General features: G+C 39.5%; 1 protein-coding gene across 1 annotated transcript in view; it reads left to right on the forward strand.

The window, feature by feature from the left end:
• LOC101394116 (uncharacterized) overlaps window positions 1-17,894 on the forward strand; it is a 48,709-nt gene that overhangs the window by 26,740 nt on the left and 4,075 nt on the right. The window contains exon 2 of the mRNA XM_014796865.2: window positions 17,685-17,811. Within this exon, the coding sequence (XP_014652351.1) occupies window positions 17,685-17,811 (127 nt within the window). The remainder of the gene's footprint in view (window positions 1-17,684; window positions 17,812-17,894) is intronic.

Below are 17,894 nucleotides of genomic sequence, written 5' to 3' on the forward strand. Positions count from 1 at the left end.
GAGCTATCACCATATATAATTCTAGGTGTGGTAGACAGAAAGACATCTAGCAAGGGCCATTTTATCAAAAGATCTCTTTTGGGTCCCATTGTCTATAGATCATCCAGCAAAAACATTTTTAACATTTGCATTTCCCCATCTCCATGTAAATTGCCTTTGTTCCCTTTGAGGCCCCAAACCACTACCCCCAACATCTTCCTTTGCCTTTAGTTGAAGATGATATTTAAAGTGGTGACTTCAGCCATTCTGGCGAGTTACTCAGTTTTCCTAGGTTTCTGCCATGTATACATGTTATTAAACTTTGTTTTATTTTCTCCCATTGTTCTGCCTTACGTCAATTTAATTACTAGACCAGCCAGAAGGACCTAGAGGGTAGAGGAATTTTCTTCCTCCCCCACGTAGTTTTAGCCTTTTTCCAAAATATCAGCTTAGTCTGCTCACCATACCTCCTCTGCTTCTTGATATAACACTGCTTTCCCTGGGCATGCGGAGGATCCTTGCCTTTCTTGTACTGTGTCACTTTGTGGGGTCAGTACTGGCCACATGACTTGCAGAAAGTCCAGTGGATTTTAGGAATGCTCACAGTGTTGCCCTGTGTCTCCTCAGATGGTGCGGTGACCACAGTAGGGTGTAATCAGAGAATCGTGACTCAATCTTCAGAGTATGTGTGTGGGATGAGCTGTGGTCTGTAGGGTCTCCAGTTCCTCCTTTCTCCCCATGGGACACCCCTTTTCCCTGAGTTTTCCAAATGTTTTGGGAGCAGGGTGTCAAATCCACAACCCAGTTCCCTCAGCCTACCAGTCCTAGGACTGGTAATAAATCCCAAAATTTCCAGATCCCTCACCACGTTCCCAAACACCAGCTGACCCTTTCTGATTCACAGCATCATTATCAACTATTTGTCCTCCGTGATGCATCAAAGAAACCCAATATTTTCACTGTTTTTTGTCATTCTCCAGTGCCATGGGTGGCTCTTTTTTAAAGATTATATTTGTCTGTGGATGTTTTACATGAGAGGAAAGCAGAAAATGATCACCTGGAACTATGTTGGATGAAATCCTATGGGAAGTCCTTTGAGTGGAGGTTCCTCTTGAGAAACTTTCCTGGGTGATCTGTCCTGTCAGCACTGCCCCTCCCTGGGTTTGTGACCTTGGAAAGATTTATTCACTTATTTAAGTCTCCACTTTTCAATAAGCATAAATATATTTAATCATTAGAGCTTGGAAGGCAATATAAAATAGTTCCAAACAAGCAAGAAGACCTGAATTTCAGAAAAAAATAAAATATTCCTGTGTTACATTCCACTTGTTAAGAATACTTATTGCACTCTTTCTTCCCCTGAACATGTATAGTAAGTTTCTGAGATCTGTTCTTTATTTTGGATGTTTTCAAATGAAATTCCCGTACTTAGACATGCAGACCACAAATGTTCAAGTGTGATTTGTTGCCATGGAGATAATAATTAACTGGCATCTTTTCTCCTGAAAGGAATAGATATTTGCATTTTTCTAGTTGAACTAGTAAAATTGTCTTTTTGTGTGTGTGTGAGGAAGATCAGCCCTGAGCTAACATCTGTCACCAATCCTCCTCTTTTTGCTGAGGAAGATTGGCCCTGCGCTAACATCTGTGCCCATCTTCCTCTACTTTATATGGGACACTGCCACAGGATGGCTTTTTTTTTTTTTTTAAAGATTTATTTATTTATTTTCCCCCCAAAGCTCCAGTAGATAGTTGTATGTCATAGCTGCACATCCTTCTAGTTGCTGTATGTGGGACGTGGCCTCAGCATGGCCAGAGAAGCGGTGCGTCAGTGCGCGCCCGGGATCCGAACCCGGGCCGCCAGCAGCGGAGCGTGCGCACCCAACCGCTAAGCCACGGGGCCGGCCCGACACAGGATGGCTTGATAAGTGGTGCATTGGTGCGCGCCTGGGATCTGAACCTGCGAACCCTGTGTTGCCGAAGTGGATCGCATGCACTTAACCGCTGTAAAATTGTCTTATAATTTTCTTCCCTATTTTCCACAGAAAGGCTGAGTTTAAGTGATTTTGCTGGATTATTCAAACACTGGGTTTGTGTCATTTAAAATAACAGTGATGATCCAAAGCATCTCCAGTGGGGAGCAGAGGCCTGCAGTCAAAGACCCAAGCTAAGGCCCCCTTGGGCCTGCACAGGGAAGGACTGGAAGGCCCAGTTGTTCTTCCTGGGGAGCCTCCCCCTGCAGGTGTGCTACTGCTCACACCCCCCATGGAAGGAGCCTCTATACTGAGAGGAGCTGCAGAGCCCTGGAAAGCTGGGGGTGCACGTGCACATGAGGGTGGGGAGGTGATGCCCTTTCTGAGGTTGTGGTCATGCTTCCTTAGGCCTGGACATTTTAAATGTTTTGTTTGAGTTTTGCACCCACACTGTAGGTGCACTGAGAGTGTCATTTGTGCACACTGAGAAAGTCTGTGAAGATCAGGAGTTCTGTCCTATGGACAGAGGGTTTATGAATGTGGGGGTTCATTTGGGTCAGAACCTTCAACTGAATCAGGCTGAGCGTGTCCTCACTGTGAGAATGGAAGCCTGGGGGAGGCAGTGACAGGAGAGGGGAGGGTGTGTGGAGCTCCCAGAGTTGACTCCTGTGGCTGCTCAGATGCCCTACCCTCCTTCACCAGGCACAAAGCACTCTAGGGGTTATTTCTTAACCGGGAGTGCTTAGACCCTAAATTTGGGAATATGGTCACTTTCTGAATGTGGGTTTTCCCTCTGAACTGTGGGCAAACAGGCTGTTCTATGAGCTGATTCAGATATTTGTTTCTGTCCTTGAATTCCTTTATCAATTGAAGATTGCAGCTCTTTGATTCTAGTTTCCATTTGCATTTCAGATTTTAAAATGTAAGTTGAGGGCCGGCCCTGTGGCTTGGTGGTTAAGTGCGCGCGCTGCAATGCTGGTGGCCCGGGTTCGGATCCCGGGTGCGCATCGAGGCACCACTTCTCCCTCCATCCTGAGGCCGAGTCCCACATACAGCAACTAGAAGGATGTGCAGCTATGACATACAACTATCTACTGGGGCTTTGGGGGGAAAAATAAAATAAATAAAATCTTTAAAAAAAAAAATAAAAATAAAAAAATAAAATGTAAGTTGATTGAGAGGTATGGTGGGAGTAAGGCAAGAAAATTGTGGAATCAAATAGAATTTTTGTTTAATTTAGTCAAGAGAACCTCAAGATGTGAGATGGGTGTATTTAAGTTCTCAGGTGCATTTTCCAGTTTTAGGTCAGTTTCTGTGTGTCCATGTCCCTAGAGAACTTTGACACTTAAAAGGCTATATTCTTCCTAAGGCAAATGAATTCCTATTTTAATGGATGTGAGGAAAAGCACTTGAATTTCTATTTTCATTGATATGAGGAAACAGGTCAATCCTTATGTAAATCTTTGGAATTCCTAGTTTATTTCAGGGCTTAATTGCAAACCGCTAATGTATCATAATATACTGCTCCTTCCTGAAAATATCCCCAGTGTGAACTATAGTGGAGGGACAAACTGTCATGCTCCTTGTCCTTTCAGTTAGAAAGGGGTTTGTAATTTTTTTTGTTTTACAGTTTTATGTTTGGTTTTTGAAGGATTAAATCTTCAAGTGGTTTCCTATGTAGAAAAATTAAATTAATTTGAAAATGTGGAACTTAACTAAAAGTAATGATCAACCATGGGAAAATATGTATAAATAATTTCTCTCCTTATTTTAAATAAATAATGCATGGCTGGGCCGGCCCTGTGGCTTGGTGGTTAAGTGCGCGCGCTGCGATGCTGGTGGCCCGGGTTCGGATCCCGGGTGCGCATCGAGGCACCACTTCTCCCTCCATCCTGAGGCCAAGTCCCACATACAGCAACTAGAAGGATGTGCAGCTATGACATACAACTATCTACTGGGGCTTTGGGGGGAAAAAATAAAATAAATAAAATCTTTAAAAAAAAAAAAAAAATAATGCATGGGAAGGTCAAAACAATTCCTAAGAGAGAAACTGTACTCCCTGCCTGCATATCCTGCCCCACTCCTCTGCTCTTACTCCAGCCCCCCGTCAAATGACCAGTATTTTGATCACTGCTTCATCCTCCTGTTAGTGTTTGTTTATATAAAAACGAGGCAGTGGGAATGCCTATTTTTCTTACCCCTGTTTGTTCTGGTAATGAGTGTCCAGGGTCCACATATTTGGTGTTTGGCTTCTGAACACTTAAGCCTCACCCCTCCCTTTCCCCTAGGCCTTCTTGTCTGGACGGGCTGATGAGAAAGCCTGGAGGCTCCTGCACTGTGAGCTGCTGCTTGCTGGGCAGCTCCTCCTGTGAGCTGTGCTGCCCTGTGTGCACTGTTCACCCCACAAAGACTGGTTTCTATATACAGAGGAGTCCAAGTTGGCAGTTTTAGTTCCCTTGGGAGCAGGAGTCTGGGACCGGGGCCCTGTTTAATGTGGTCCTGGCTTATGTCTTTATGGAAACTGTGTTTAGAGTGAAGGTGAGACTGAGGCTTGGGTCACCTCCACATTAGGGGGAGTCTGGTGATTTGAGGATGATTATACCCTGTGAATGAGCTGAGCCCATCAGATGGTCACTGGTTAAAGATCAATTATTTCAGAGGGAAAGAAGAGATAGAAAAATGCAGCCAGTAGGTAGCAACATTGCAGAGGGCTCACCAGGACCCCTAAATAACTCTGCTGCTGCCACATCTGTCTGATGCAACAAAGATCCTGACCGGGGTTATAGTGCACAACACCCACAGTCTGAGTTTGGCACAACAAAGGAATTAGTTCAAATTGAACTTAATCCCAGGTTCCTTAAACTCCATAAAGCAATCAGTTGTCACGGAGGTGGCCTCTAACCCTGACGGCAGTGATTTGAGGCTCTCTGGAGGAGGGCCTTAAGTTGTCCATAGGCTTCTGATGCAAGAACCTGCCCTAGTCCCCCCACTATGTGCCATTAGAGCTGCTGTTATCACCAGGTACTGAGATCTCTTGAAAATAGAGGCTCTCAACAAGCACTGAGCATGTGACCCTCTACTAAGGTGCCAGTTATGCCTTTGGCCCTGGAAACAGCCTCCCACCAGCTCAGCCCAGCTACTGACACCTACTTGTGATATGATGGAGCCTAAACTTGGTCCCACAGCTTATGCCACCTGCAGCACCTACATGGCCTTTCTTCAGTTGATTGAAAGGTGCTATGGTGGTGGAGGAGGTCACCCCCTCTCCCAGACTCCTTGTTTCCCTGGGTAGTTCCTTGGGATTAACTGAATGCACAGCACTGGGAAGTACAAAGAATTTACCAACAATACACAGTCATACATTATGGAGCTCAGTGGAGAGCTGCTGCTCTTCATCCCTTAATTGGGACATCCCTGATGAAGAACTAAACCCAAGTGTCGCCAGAGCCAACTAAACATCAGGCAGTCATCTTACTACTTGCCAAAATTTGGCCTCATTTGTGTATGTTCACAAACTCTTGGATGATTGTTTGAGTTCCACCTTTGTGGTAAAAGAGCTTTGGGAATCTCCTGACTCAGAAATACCCAAAATAGAAATCCAAGTAACCCTTATTTGAACATTACTAGGTGTACAATACAAGGACTCACCAGGGCACTCATTATCCACCTTGGAGTTCTGACGCTACTGATAGTAACCATGGCCCCTCTCAGAGTATACAGTGCCCTGCTCTCCAACAAGGCATTCGATGCAAGTTTCACCTCCCATATGGGTCTCAGGCTCATAGAGCACTGTACTGGCTTATTGAAATCAGTTGAATGAGAGATGTCCTGTTTCAGTCATTAGGGGTGAATTGTAATGTGTCTTGTGTTCATCTTTTTTTTTTTTTTGAAAGATTTCAGTATTTTTTAGAGAAGTTTTATGTTGACAGAAAAATTGATCAGACGCTACTGATAGTAGCGTCAGAGTTCCCAGATAACCTTTCTCACATATTTTACACTCTTTTTTACATTTTGTGTTGCTGTGATACGTTTATTACAATTTCCAAACGTATGTGGATGCATCACAGTGCTCATTGTACATTAGCATTGACTCTTTGTGTTATACACTGTATGGATTTTCGCAAATATATAATGACGTGGATCCATCATTCCTGTATCATAGAGTAGTTTCACTTCCCTGAAAATCCTCTGTGCTCCCTCCCTCCAACCCCCAAATTCTTCACAACCAAGGATCTTTCTACTGGTTGGTTACTTTTGTCTTTTCCAGAACGTGATATACTTGGAATCATACACTACATAGCCTTGTCGCATTGGCTTATTTACAAGATTCTTCTTTGTGTTTTCATGGCTTGATACTTCATTTCTTTTTATCACTAAACGCATTTCACTGTATGGATACACCACTGTTTGTTTTTGTCTATTTGATTCTTGAAGTGTATGTTGCTTAAAACTCTTAACTCTTGCCAATTGTAAATAAAGCATCTATAAAAATTGATATATAAGTTTTGTGTGAACATAAGGTTTCAATTCATTTGGAAAAATACCAGGCAGTGTGATTGCTGGATCTTACTCTATGTAGTAAGAGTGTGTTTTGTTTTGAAAGAAAGTTCTTGTCTTTCATTACAGGTGTACCAAATTCCATTTCCACCAGCAATGAAGGAGGATTACCTTTGTAGCTTTGCATCTTCCTCAAATTTAGTGTTCTGAGTGTTTTGACTTTTTACCCATTTAATAAGCATCTAATGATACCTCATTGTTGTTTTATTTGCAATTTCCTAATGACATTTGATGTGAAGCATGTTTTCATATCACTTATTTCCCATGTCTATATCTTCTTTAGTGAGATGTCTGTTCAGATCTTTTGCCTACTCTCTAATTGGGTTGTTTGTCTTCTGTCTGTTGAGTTTTAAGAGTTATTTGGATATTTCAGATTCCAGTCATTTATCTGATAAGTGTTTTACAAAGATTTTCTCTTACTCTGTAAATTGTGTTTTCACTCTCTTAAGACTGTCTTTCTCAAGAGCAGGAGTTTTTCATTTCAATGAAGAAAATTTTTGTTTTTTTCTTTTGTAGATCTTGCTTTTTGTTTTTGTATCTAAAAATTCATCTCCAAATCCAAGGTCGTGTAGATTTTCTCCTATGTTATCTTCTAGGAGTTTATTGGCATTATAGATTTAGATCTGTGATGTTTTTTCACTTAATTTTTGTGAAAGGTGTAAGGCCCAGGTCTACATTCATTTTTTTGTGCGTGTGTGTTTGCATGTGGATATCCATTATTCCCACCAATATTCATTTAAAAGACTTTCTTTTTCATTTGAATTGCCTTTCCTTCTTTGTCAAAGATCACTTGACTATATTTGTGTGCATCTATAAGGAAAGCAATTCACTTACATATTCTTCAACCTTGCTATACTTGCTTATTAATTCCAGGAGTTATTTCTGTTGTGAATTCTTTCAGAGGTTTCACAGAGACAATCACGCCATATGGAACAAACGTTATGAATTTAGCTGCAGGAATCATAAAGGTGTTCCTTCTCAAGTAGTGAAAGTTCCCCTCTATTACTAGTTTGTTATCATAAATGGATGTTGGATTTTATCAAATTGTTTTTCTGTTTTCATTTCCTCCTCCTTTCCTTTCTGATGTTAGTAATTTCTGTCTTCCCTCCTTTCTTTGTTATCTTGACTAGATGTTTATCAATTTTATTAGTCTTGCCCAAGAACCAGCTTTTTTGTTTTCATTATCTCCATTGATTTCCCAGAATGACATTGATTTCTTTTCTAATTTTTATTTTTATTTTATTATTTTATTGTGTTTACTTTGTGTTTAATATGCTCTTCTTTTTATTGATTGCTAAGTAGATGCTTACATTATTGATTATAGATCTTTAGTTTTACACTGTATTTGTTCCATGGCATAAATTTCCCTCTAGGCACTGCTTTTCCTGCATCCAAGAACATTTGTTATGCTGTGTTTGTATTTCATTAGGTTCAAAATAAATTTTTATTTCTGTTGAGGAGACTCCTTGTTTGATCCTAGGTATTATTTAGAAGTGCATTGTTGAATCTCCACATATTGGGGGTTTTCTAACTCTTTTTCTATTATTGATTTCTAGATGAATGCCTAGGTGGTGTGAAAGCATATTTTGTACGATTTCTGTTCTTTCAAATGTGTTAATATGTGCTTTTTCTGACCAAATGTGGTTTGTTGTGGTGAATGTACCATGTGAACTTGAAAAGAATGTATATTCTGCTGTGGTCATATGAAGTATTCCATAGATTACAGTGAAGTCCAGTTGTTTCACAGTACTGTTCAGTTCACCTCTGTCCTTCCTCGTTTTAGCCTATTGAAATTTATAATTTGTGATAAGGGGGTGTTAAATTCTACAGCTATCCTAGTGTATTCATCTGTTTCTCCTTGCATTCTGTTAGTTCTTGCCTCATGTATTTTGCCACTCTGTTGTTATGCAGGTACACAGGAAGGAGTACTGTGCCTTCCTGGAGAATAGACCCCTGTATCAGTATCTAATGCCCCTCTCTATCTCTGAGTTTTCCCTAATTTGAAATCTGCATTGTCAGTAATTCATATGCCTATGGCAGCTCTCTTTTGATTAGTGTTGGCATGGTATATTTCTCTCCATCCCTTTACCCTTCGTCTATCTGTGTCTTCATATTGAAAATAGTTTTCTTGTAGACAAAATATAATTGTGTTTTTTGAAATCTGATGTTACTGTATCTTTCAATGGTATTGAGACCATTGATGATTAAAATGGTTATTGATACAGTTGGATTAAGATTTACCAAACCTTGTATTGTTTTCCATTTTTACCCTTGTTGTTGTTTTTTTGTCTTCCACCTTTATCCTGCCTTCTCTAGCTGAAAATGAGCATTTACTCTGATTATTTTTTCTCCTCTCTTAACAAATCAGTTATACTTTTTTAAATGATGTCATAATAGTTTATAATATTGTGAAATTTTAATTGTACATTATTGTTTGTCAGTCACCGTATAAAGGCGTCCCTTCACCCCCAACCCCCTTCCCCCGGTAACCACCAAACTGTTTTCTCTGTCTGTGTGTTAGTTTATCTTCCACATATGAATGAAATCATATGGTGTTTGTCCTTCTCAGTCTGGCTTATTTCACTTAACATAATACCCTCTAGGTCCATCCATGTTGTTGCAAATGGGATGATTTGTATTTTTTTATGAGTAGTATTCCGTTGTATATATATATACACCACATCTTCTTTATCCAATCATTTAGTCAAGGGACACTTTGGTTGCTTCCACTTCTTGGCTATAGTGAATAATGCTGCAATGAACATAGGGGTGCATAAGCCTCTTTGGATTGTTGATTTCAGGTTTGTTGGATAGATTCCCAGTAGTGGGATAGCTGGATCATAGGGCATTTCTATTTTTAATTTTTTGAGGAATCTCCATACTGTTTTCCATAGACGCTGCACCAGTTTGCATTCCCACCAGCAGTGAATGAGGGTTCCTGTTTCTCCACAACCTCTCCAACATTTGTTGGTTTTTGTCTTGGTGATTATAGCCATTCTAATGGGTGTAAGGTGATATCTTAGTTAGTTTTTTTTGTGTGTGTGTGAGGAAGATCGGCTCTGAGCTAACATCTGCCAATCCTCCTCTTTTTTTGCTGAGGAAGACTGGCCCTGGGCTAACATCCATGCCCATCTTCCTCCACTTTATATGGGACACCTGCCACTGCATGGCCTGACAAGCGGTGCGTCGGTGCACGCCCGGTCTCTGAACCGGCAAATCCCGGGCCGCCGCAGCAGAGCGCGCACACCTAACCGCTTGCGCAACTGGGCTGGCCCCCTTAGTTAGTTTTGATTTACATTTCCCTGATGATTAGTGATGTTGAACATCTTTGCGTATGCCTATTGGCCATCTGTATATCTTCCTTGGAAAAATGTCTGTTCGTGTCCTCTGCCCATTTTTTGATCAGGTTTGTTTTTTTGTTGTTCAGTTGTGTGAGTTCTTTACATATTATGGAGATTAACCCCTTTTCAGATATATGATTTACAAATATTTTCTCCCAGCTGGTGGGTTGTCTTTTCATTTTGATCCTGGTTGCATTTGCCTTACAGAAGCTCTTTAATCTGATGAAGTCCCACTTGTTTATTTTTTCTTTTATTTCCCTTGTCCTAGTAGACATGGAATTTGAAAAGATCCCTTTATGACCAATGTCAAAGAGTGTACTGCCTATATTCTCTTCTAAGAGTTTTATAGTTTCAGGTCTTCCTTTCCAGTCTTTGATCCATTTTGAGTTAATTTTTGTGTATGGCGAAAGAAGATGGTCCAGTTTCATTCTTTTGCATGTGGCTGTCCAGTTTTCTTAGCACCATTTATTGAAGAGACTTGCCTTTCTCCACTGTATGTTCTTAGCTCCTTTGTCGAAGATTAGCTGTCCATAGATGTGTGGTTTTATTTCTGGGCTTTCAATTCTGTTCCCTTGATCTGTGTGTCTGTTTTTGTGCCAGTACCATGCTGTTTTAATTATTATCATGGATTGTGATGCCTCCAGCTTTGTTCTTTTTCCTCAGAATTGCTATTTGGGGTCTTTTGTTGCCCCATATGAATTTTAGTATTCTTTGTTCTATTTCTGTGAAGAATGTCATTGCGATTGCATTGAATCTGTAGACTACTTTAGGTAGTATAGACATTTTAACTATATTTATTCTTCCAATCCATGTGCATGGGATATCTTTCCATTTCTTATGTCATCATCGATTTCTTTCAATAATGTGCTATAGTTTTCGTTGTATAGGTCTTTCACCTCCTTGGTTAAATTTATTCCTGGATTTTCTTTTCTTTTGAGGAAGATTGGCCCTGAGCTAACATCTGTTGCCAATCTCCTCCTTTTTTTCTTTTTTCTCCCAAAGCCCCAGTAGATAGTTGTACATCACAGTTGTACATCCTAGTTGCTCTATGTGGGACGCCACCTCAGCATGGCTTGATGAGTGGTGCATAGGTCCATGCCCAGCATCTGAACTGGCAAACACCGGGCCACTGAAGTGGAGCATGCAAACTTAACTGCTATGCCACTGGGCCGGCCCCTGTTCCTAGATATTTTATTCTTTTTGTTGTGATTGTAAATGGGATTGTATTCTTAAGTTCTCTTTCTGTTAGTTCATTATTAGAGTATAGAAATGCAGCTGATTTTTGTAAGTTGATTTTGTAGCCTGCAACTTTGCTTTAGTTGTTGATTATTTCTAATAGTTTTCAATGGATTCTTTAGGGTTTTCTATATGTAAGATCATGTCATCTGCAAACAGCAAGAGTTTCACTTCTTCATTGCCTCTTTGTATCCCTTTTCTCCTAGTTGCCCTGTCCAAAACCTCCAGTACTATGTTGAATAAGATTGGTGAGAGTGGACACCCTTGTCTTGTTCCTCTTCTCAGAGGATTGGCTTTTAGTTTTTCCCCGTTGAGTATGATGTTGGCTATGGGTTTGTCAACTATGGCCTTTATTATGTTGTGGTACTTTCCTTCTATACCCATTTTGTTGAGAGTTTTTATCATAGCTGCATGTTGGATCTTGTCACATGCTATCTCTGCGTCTATTGAGATCATCATGTGGTTTTTATTCCTTGTTTTGTTAATGTGGTGTAACACATTGATTTGCTGATGTTGAACCATCCCTGCCTCCCTGGTATAAATCCCACTTGATCATGGTGTATGATCTTTTTAATATATTGCTGTGTTTGGTTTGCCAATATATTTTCTTGAAGATTTTTGCATCTATGTTCATCAGTGATGTTGGCCTGTAATTTTCCTTCTTTGTATTGTCCTTGTCAGGCTTTGGTATCAGGGTGATGTTGGCCTCATAGAATGTGTTAGGAAGTGTTCCATCTTCCTCTATGTTTTGGAATAATTTGAGAAGGATAGGTATTAAATCTTCTTTGAATGGTAAAATTCTCCAGAGAAGCCATCTGGTCCTGGACTTTTATTTTTTGGGAGGTTTTCAATTACTGTTTCAATCTCTTTACTTGTGATTGGTCTATTCACATTCTGTATTTCTTCTTGATTCAGTTTTGGGAGGTTGTATGAGTCTAAGAATTTATCCATTTCTTCTAGATTGTCCAATTTGTTGGCATATAGTTTTTCATAGTATTATGTTATAATCCTTTGTATTTCTGTGGTATCCGTTGTATTTTCTCTTCTTTCATTTCTTTTTTTTTTAAAGATTTTATTTATTCAGTTTTTTCCCCCCAAAGCCCCAGTAGACAGTTGTATGTCATAGGTTCACATCCTTCTAGTTGCTGTACTTGGGACCCGGCCTCGTGTTGGAGGGAGAAGTGGTGCCTCGGGGCGCTCCCGGGATCCGAACCCGGGTCGCCAGCATCAGAGCGCGCGCACTTAACCGCCAAGCCACAGAGCCGGCCCTCTTCTTTCATTTCTAATTTTATTTATTTGAGCCTTCTCTTTTTTTCTTGGTGAGTCTGGCTAAGGGTTTGTCAATTCTGTTTATCTTCTCAAAGAACCAGCTCTTTGTTTCATTGATCCATTCTACTGTTTTTTTTTTTTATTTCGATTTCATTTATTTCTGCTCTGATTTTTATTATTTCCCTCCTTCTGCTGATTTGGGGCTTTGTTTGTTCTTTTTCTAATTCTGTTAGGTGTAGTTTAAGATTGCTTATTTGGGATTTTTCTTATTTGTTAAGGTGGGCTTGTATTGCTGTGAGTTTCCCTCTCAGGACCACTTCAGCTGCATCCCATATGAGTTGGTGTGATGTATTTTCATTTTCATTTGTCTCCAGATATTTTTTGATTTCTCCTTTAATTTCTTCAGTGATCCATTTGTTGCTCAGTAGCATGTTGTTTAGTATCCACATCTTTGTCCCTTTCCCAGTTTTTTTCTTGTAGTTGATTTCTAGTTTCATAGCATTATGGTTGGAAAAGATACTTGTTTTGATTTAATCTTCATAAATTTATAGAGGCTTGCCGTGTTTCCCAACATATGGTCTATCCTTGAGAATGTTCCATGCGTGCTTGAGAAGAATGTGTAATCTACTGTGTTTGAATGGAGTGCTTTATATTTATATATTAAGTCCATCTGGTCTTGTTTTTTGTTTAAGTCCACTATTTCCTTATTGACTTTCTGTCTGGATAATCTATCCATTGATGTCAGTGGGGTGTTAAGATCCCCTACTATTATTGTGTTGTTGTTAATATCTCCTTTTAGGTTTGTTAATAGTTGCTTTATATACTTTGGTGCTCCTGTGTTGGATGCATATATATTTATGTCATGTGTCTTCTTCATGGAGTGTCCCTTTTATCACTATATGTTGCCCCTCTTTGTCTCTCATTACCTGTTATCTTGAAGTCTACTTTGTCTAATATAAGTATGGCAACACCTGCTTTCTTTTATTTGCCATTAGCTTGGAGTATTGTCTTCCATCCTTTCACTCTGAGCCTGTGTTTGTCTTGAGAGCTGAGATGTGGTTCCTGGAAGCAGCATATTGTTGGGTCTTGTTTTTTAATCCATCCTGCCGCTCTGTGTCTCTTGATTGGAGAACTCAATCCATTTACATTTAGAGTGATTATTGATATATGAGGGCTTAAAGTTGCTATTTTATCACTCATTCTCTGGTTCTTCTGCATTTCCTTTGTTTCTTGTCCCATGTGTTTCATACTACCAATTCAGTTTGGTAGTTCTGTATGATGGTTTTCTTAGATTTCTCTTTATATTTCATTTGTGTCTCTGTTCTGGTTATTTGTTTAGTGGTTACTATGAGGTTTGTATAAAAAATCTCATAGATGATATAGGCCATTTTCTGATGGCCTCTTATTTCCTTAGACTAAGTTGATTCCATCCCTTTCCTCTTCCCCTTCTAAGTTATTATTGTCACAACTTATTCCATCTTGTGTTGCGAGTTTCTGGTTAAAGTGATGAGGTTATATTTGTTTTTGGTGTTTTCCTTCCCTTTATCTTTGATGTTGTAATTGTTTGCTAACCTATTCTGATAGAGAGCTGCAATTTTTCTGATTTTGTCTACATATTTTTATCCTTACTCAAGGCTTTGTATGCCCTTTCTCTCTTTTTTTTCCAGGCATGAGGGCCTTCTTGAGCACTTCTTGTAGTGGTGGTCTTGTGGCAATGAACTCCCTTAGCTTTTGTTTATCTGGGAAAGTTATTATGTCTCCATCATATCTGAAGGATGTTTTTGCTGGATAGACTATTTTTGGCTAAAGTTTTCATCTTTCAGAATTTTGAATATATCATTCCGCTGTCTCCTAGCCTGTAAAATTTCTGCTGAGAAATCTGCTGAAAGCCTGATAGGAATTCCTTTGTACGTTATTTCTTTTTGTTTTGCTGCCCTTAATATTTTTTATTTGTCATTGACTTTTGCCAGCTTTACTACTATATGCCTTGGAGAGGGTCTTTTTATGTTGATATAGTTAGGAGATCTGTTGACTTCATTCACTGGTATTTCCAGCTCCTTCCCCAGGTTTGGGAAGTTCTCGGCTATTATTTCTTTGAACAAGCTCTCTGCTCCTTTTTCCCTCTCTTGTCCCTCTGGAATACCTGTAATCCTTATGTTGCATTTCCTAATTGAGTCAGATATTTCTTGGAGAATTTCTTCATTTCTTTTTAGTTTTAGTTCTCTTTCCTCCTCCATCTGGAGCAGTTCTGCATTTCTATCCTCTATATTGCTAATTCTTTCCTCCATATTGTCAGCTCTGTTCTGTAAAGATTCCATATTTTTCTTTATCTCCTCCATTATGTTTTTCATCTGCAACATTTCTGAGTGGTTTTTCTTTATAGTTTCAATCTCTTTTGTGAAGAAGTTCCTGATTTCATTGAATTGTCTATCTGTGTTCTTTTGTTTCATTGAGATTTTTTATGATAGCTATTTTGAATTCTCTGTCGTTTAGATTATAAATATCTGTGCCGTCAGGATTGATTTCTGGGTGCTTGTCATTATCCCTCTGGTCTAGAGATTTAATATATTTTTGCATACTCTTTGGGGGCATGGGTTTGTGTTTCCTCATACTGATAATATCTGGTCACAGCTTCCACCTGCTGCCATTGGATGGGGGTCAAGAGCTGTGTATTCTGAGCCTGCTGTGATCTGTGGGCACTCTGGCTGACTGTCTGAGCTGAAGCACTGGGCAGGGGGGCTTCTTGCTCTTCCCTCACTATCTGCTCTCCTGGGGTGCTAACTTGATGAAGACTACCCTACAACATTTCAGTCCCCTTCATGTGGGAGTTTCCCACAGGCTGTGAGCAAACTTGGAGAGTGACAGTTTTCCCATGAAGGGCTGCCCCTCCCCCCTCTCTCTCTGAGAGCTGCATGGTCCCGGTCCTGGCGTCACTGCCATTGGGGATGGAGAGTTCTCCTTATCTCCTTCCACTTCCTCTGGGGGTTCCAGCACCTCCACCTTCAGATGTAAGGCTGCATAGGTCTCTCAGACATCTTTTATGTTGTGTGAATGTCCTCTGTTGGTATATGAAAGTCTTTTTTGTTGTATCTTAGGGGGAAAGAGTCTAAGAGGAAAACTCACTCCACCATGATGCTGATGTCACTCCTCAGTTACACATTTTTTTAAAAACATTTTTTAGTAGTTGCTCTTGATTCTTCAGCATACATTTACAACTAACCACTCTTCTGCCAAATAACACTATACCACTTCACTGTGTGCAGGCACCTCTGAACACACTATTCCCAATTCTCCCTTCCTCATCCCTTGTCACATTGCTGTCATTTATTTCATTTGTCCATAAGCTTCTCATTACCAAATACATTGTTGCTAATATTATTTTAAACAATGTGTCATCTGTTATATTATAGAAAATATAAAAGATATTTTACCTTCATTTTTTCCTTTTATCATCCTCTACCTTTATCTTTTATATTCCTTATGATAAATTTTTGAACATTTCATTCAATGTAGGTGTACTCATGACAAATTCCATCAATTTCTGTCTCAGAATGTCCTTATTTCTCCGTTATTTTTGAGGAATAAATTTGCTTCACAGGGAATTTGAGGGGAGTGTTTTTTTATTTTCAAAACTTTAAATATTTCACTCTGCTTTGTTCTTGCTTGCATGGTTTTTGAAAAGAAGTCCACTTAATTCAGTACTTTGTTTCTTTATACCTAAGATGTGTTTCTTGTCTGGCATTTCTCAATATATTCTCTGTCTTTGATTTTTCTTTAGTGAGAATATGATATCCTTGGGTGTGCACTTTTGTAGTTTACCGTTTTTAGTGTTCTCTGAGCTTCCTGGATGTACAGTTTGCCAGCTATCATTAAATTTAGGATATATTGGTGATTATTACTTTACTTGTTTCTTCTGTTTCTTTATGTCTTTCTTTTCTTTCTTTCTGGTATCCCCATTATGTGTATTTTAAACCTTCTGTTAAAGAGAATTGTGCTAGGCTTCATGGATTTCGTGTTCCATATTTTGTTCTCTTTGTCTTTGCATTAGACTCTGGTGAAATAGATTTTTTGTTTAGTACAGTCCTTGTTGAGAACAGACTATCTGGGGCATATTTCAAAATGCCATCTTTTTTTCTCCTTCCTAATTTTGGAGACACCGGTTTATCCTATGACCTGAAGGCTCACATGGATCTAAGGAGAGTTGTTCACTTCAAGTTTGTTTCCTTCTTGTGAAGTCAAGAATGACAGCTTCTAAGTTCCTTACATGTGAGATCAGATGTTGGCAGGGCATCAGAGTGGCTGGTCAGGAAACCTTTCCTCTTGAAGTTGGAGAATGGAGATTTTCATTCTTTTGAAGGAAAGCACTCTTAAATCCTTCACATATTTTATAATCATGGGCAAATTTACCATCAAACTGTTGTGGACTTCAATGAACGCCCTTGAAATCTGCTGCTCTTCACCTGTTCTTCAAGGACAGCAAGGCCCAGGGTACACTGTTAGCTTTTGACAAGAAAGAGCTCTTATTGCACATTATTATCTGACTGTGTGTTCAAAAGATTGGCAAGAAGTAACCTTAGGCACATGAATATAGGGACTTTATGGTGTTTACGTGCCCTTTTCCTTATGTCTGAGCTCTAAGTTCCAAATAATTTTCTAGCCCCATCAAATCATACAGGGAGAGAAAGGAAGAACTGAGTCTATGATAAATATTACAGAAGTTAAAAGCAATGCTTCCTCACAAGAATATTTACGTTCACCCAGCTGCATCTGGTTATTTGTAGTGGGCTGAAGTACTTTAGGACAATGTGGCCAGCTGGGCTTTGTTATAAGTTTGATTTCTACAGGCCTCCTGGACTCTCATGTTTGATGATGGGACTATACAAAAAAGCTTCCATTTCTTCACTGTGTTTTTATTCATTGAAACCTCATGCAGATTTGACTCTCTGCCTCATGGAGTGCTGTAACTGGTGGGTAATAAGGAAGAAGAAAGAATTTTTCTTACAAGGAATCATTGGTCTTAAAATGATAATTTTTTTTCATTTGTATGGCATTTCTGTCATTTTCCAAGGTCCTCTGGACCTTGCTGTTACAGAGAAATATGATGTAATGTGATTACAGTAGAAATATGTAAACAATTTCCATGTGTTCCTGATGCCGTTAAATTGATGAGGAAGTGTGTACAGAAAAACAGTGAGTTTTTGTTGATCACATCATCGAATAAATGTTTGGAGATGACAGAATCATATGTAACCTTCCCACAAATGGACTATGGATGTCCATTGCTGTCAGTCTTATGCATCCTACTCTACACATATTTGTGATGTTTTAGGACTCAGTGGACATTGAAGATGTGGCTGTGAACTTCACCATGGAGGAGTGGGCTTTACTGGATCCTTCACAGAAGAAACTCTACATAGATGTGATGTGGGACACCTTCTGGAACCTGGCCTCTATAGGTAAGAATGAGGGCATTCCATCACTTCATCAAGTAGAGAACAAGTGTTCCCTGCCTATGTTATTCCAAAATGTAGAATGTAGA

Source organism: Ceratotherium simum, chromosome 39 (assembly GCF_057802395.1).
Source record: "Ceratotherium simum simum isolate JZ-2026a chromosome 39, ASM5780239v1, whole genome shotgun sequence".
NCBI lineage: Eukaryota > Metazoa > Chordata > Mammalia > Perissodactyla > Rhinocerotidae > Ceratotherium > Ceratotherium simum.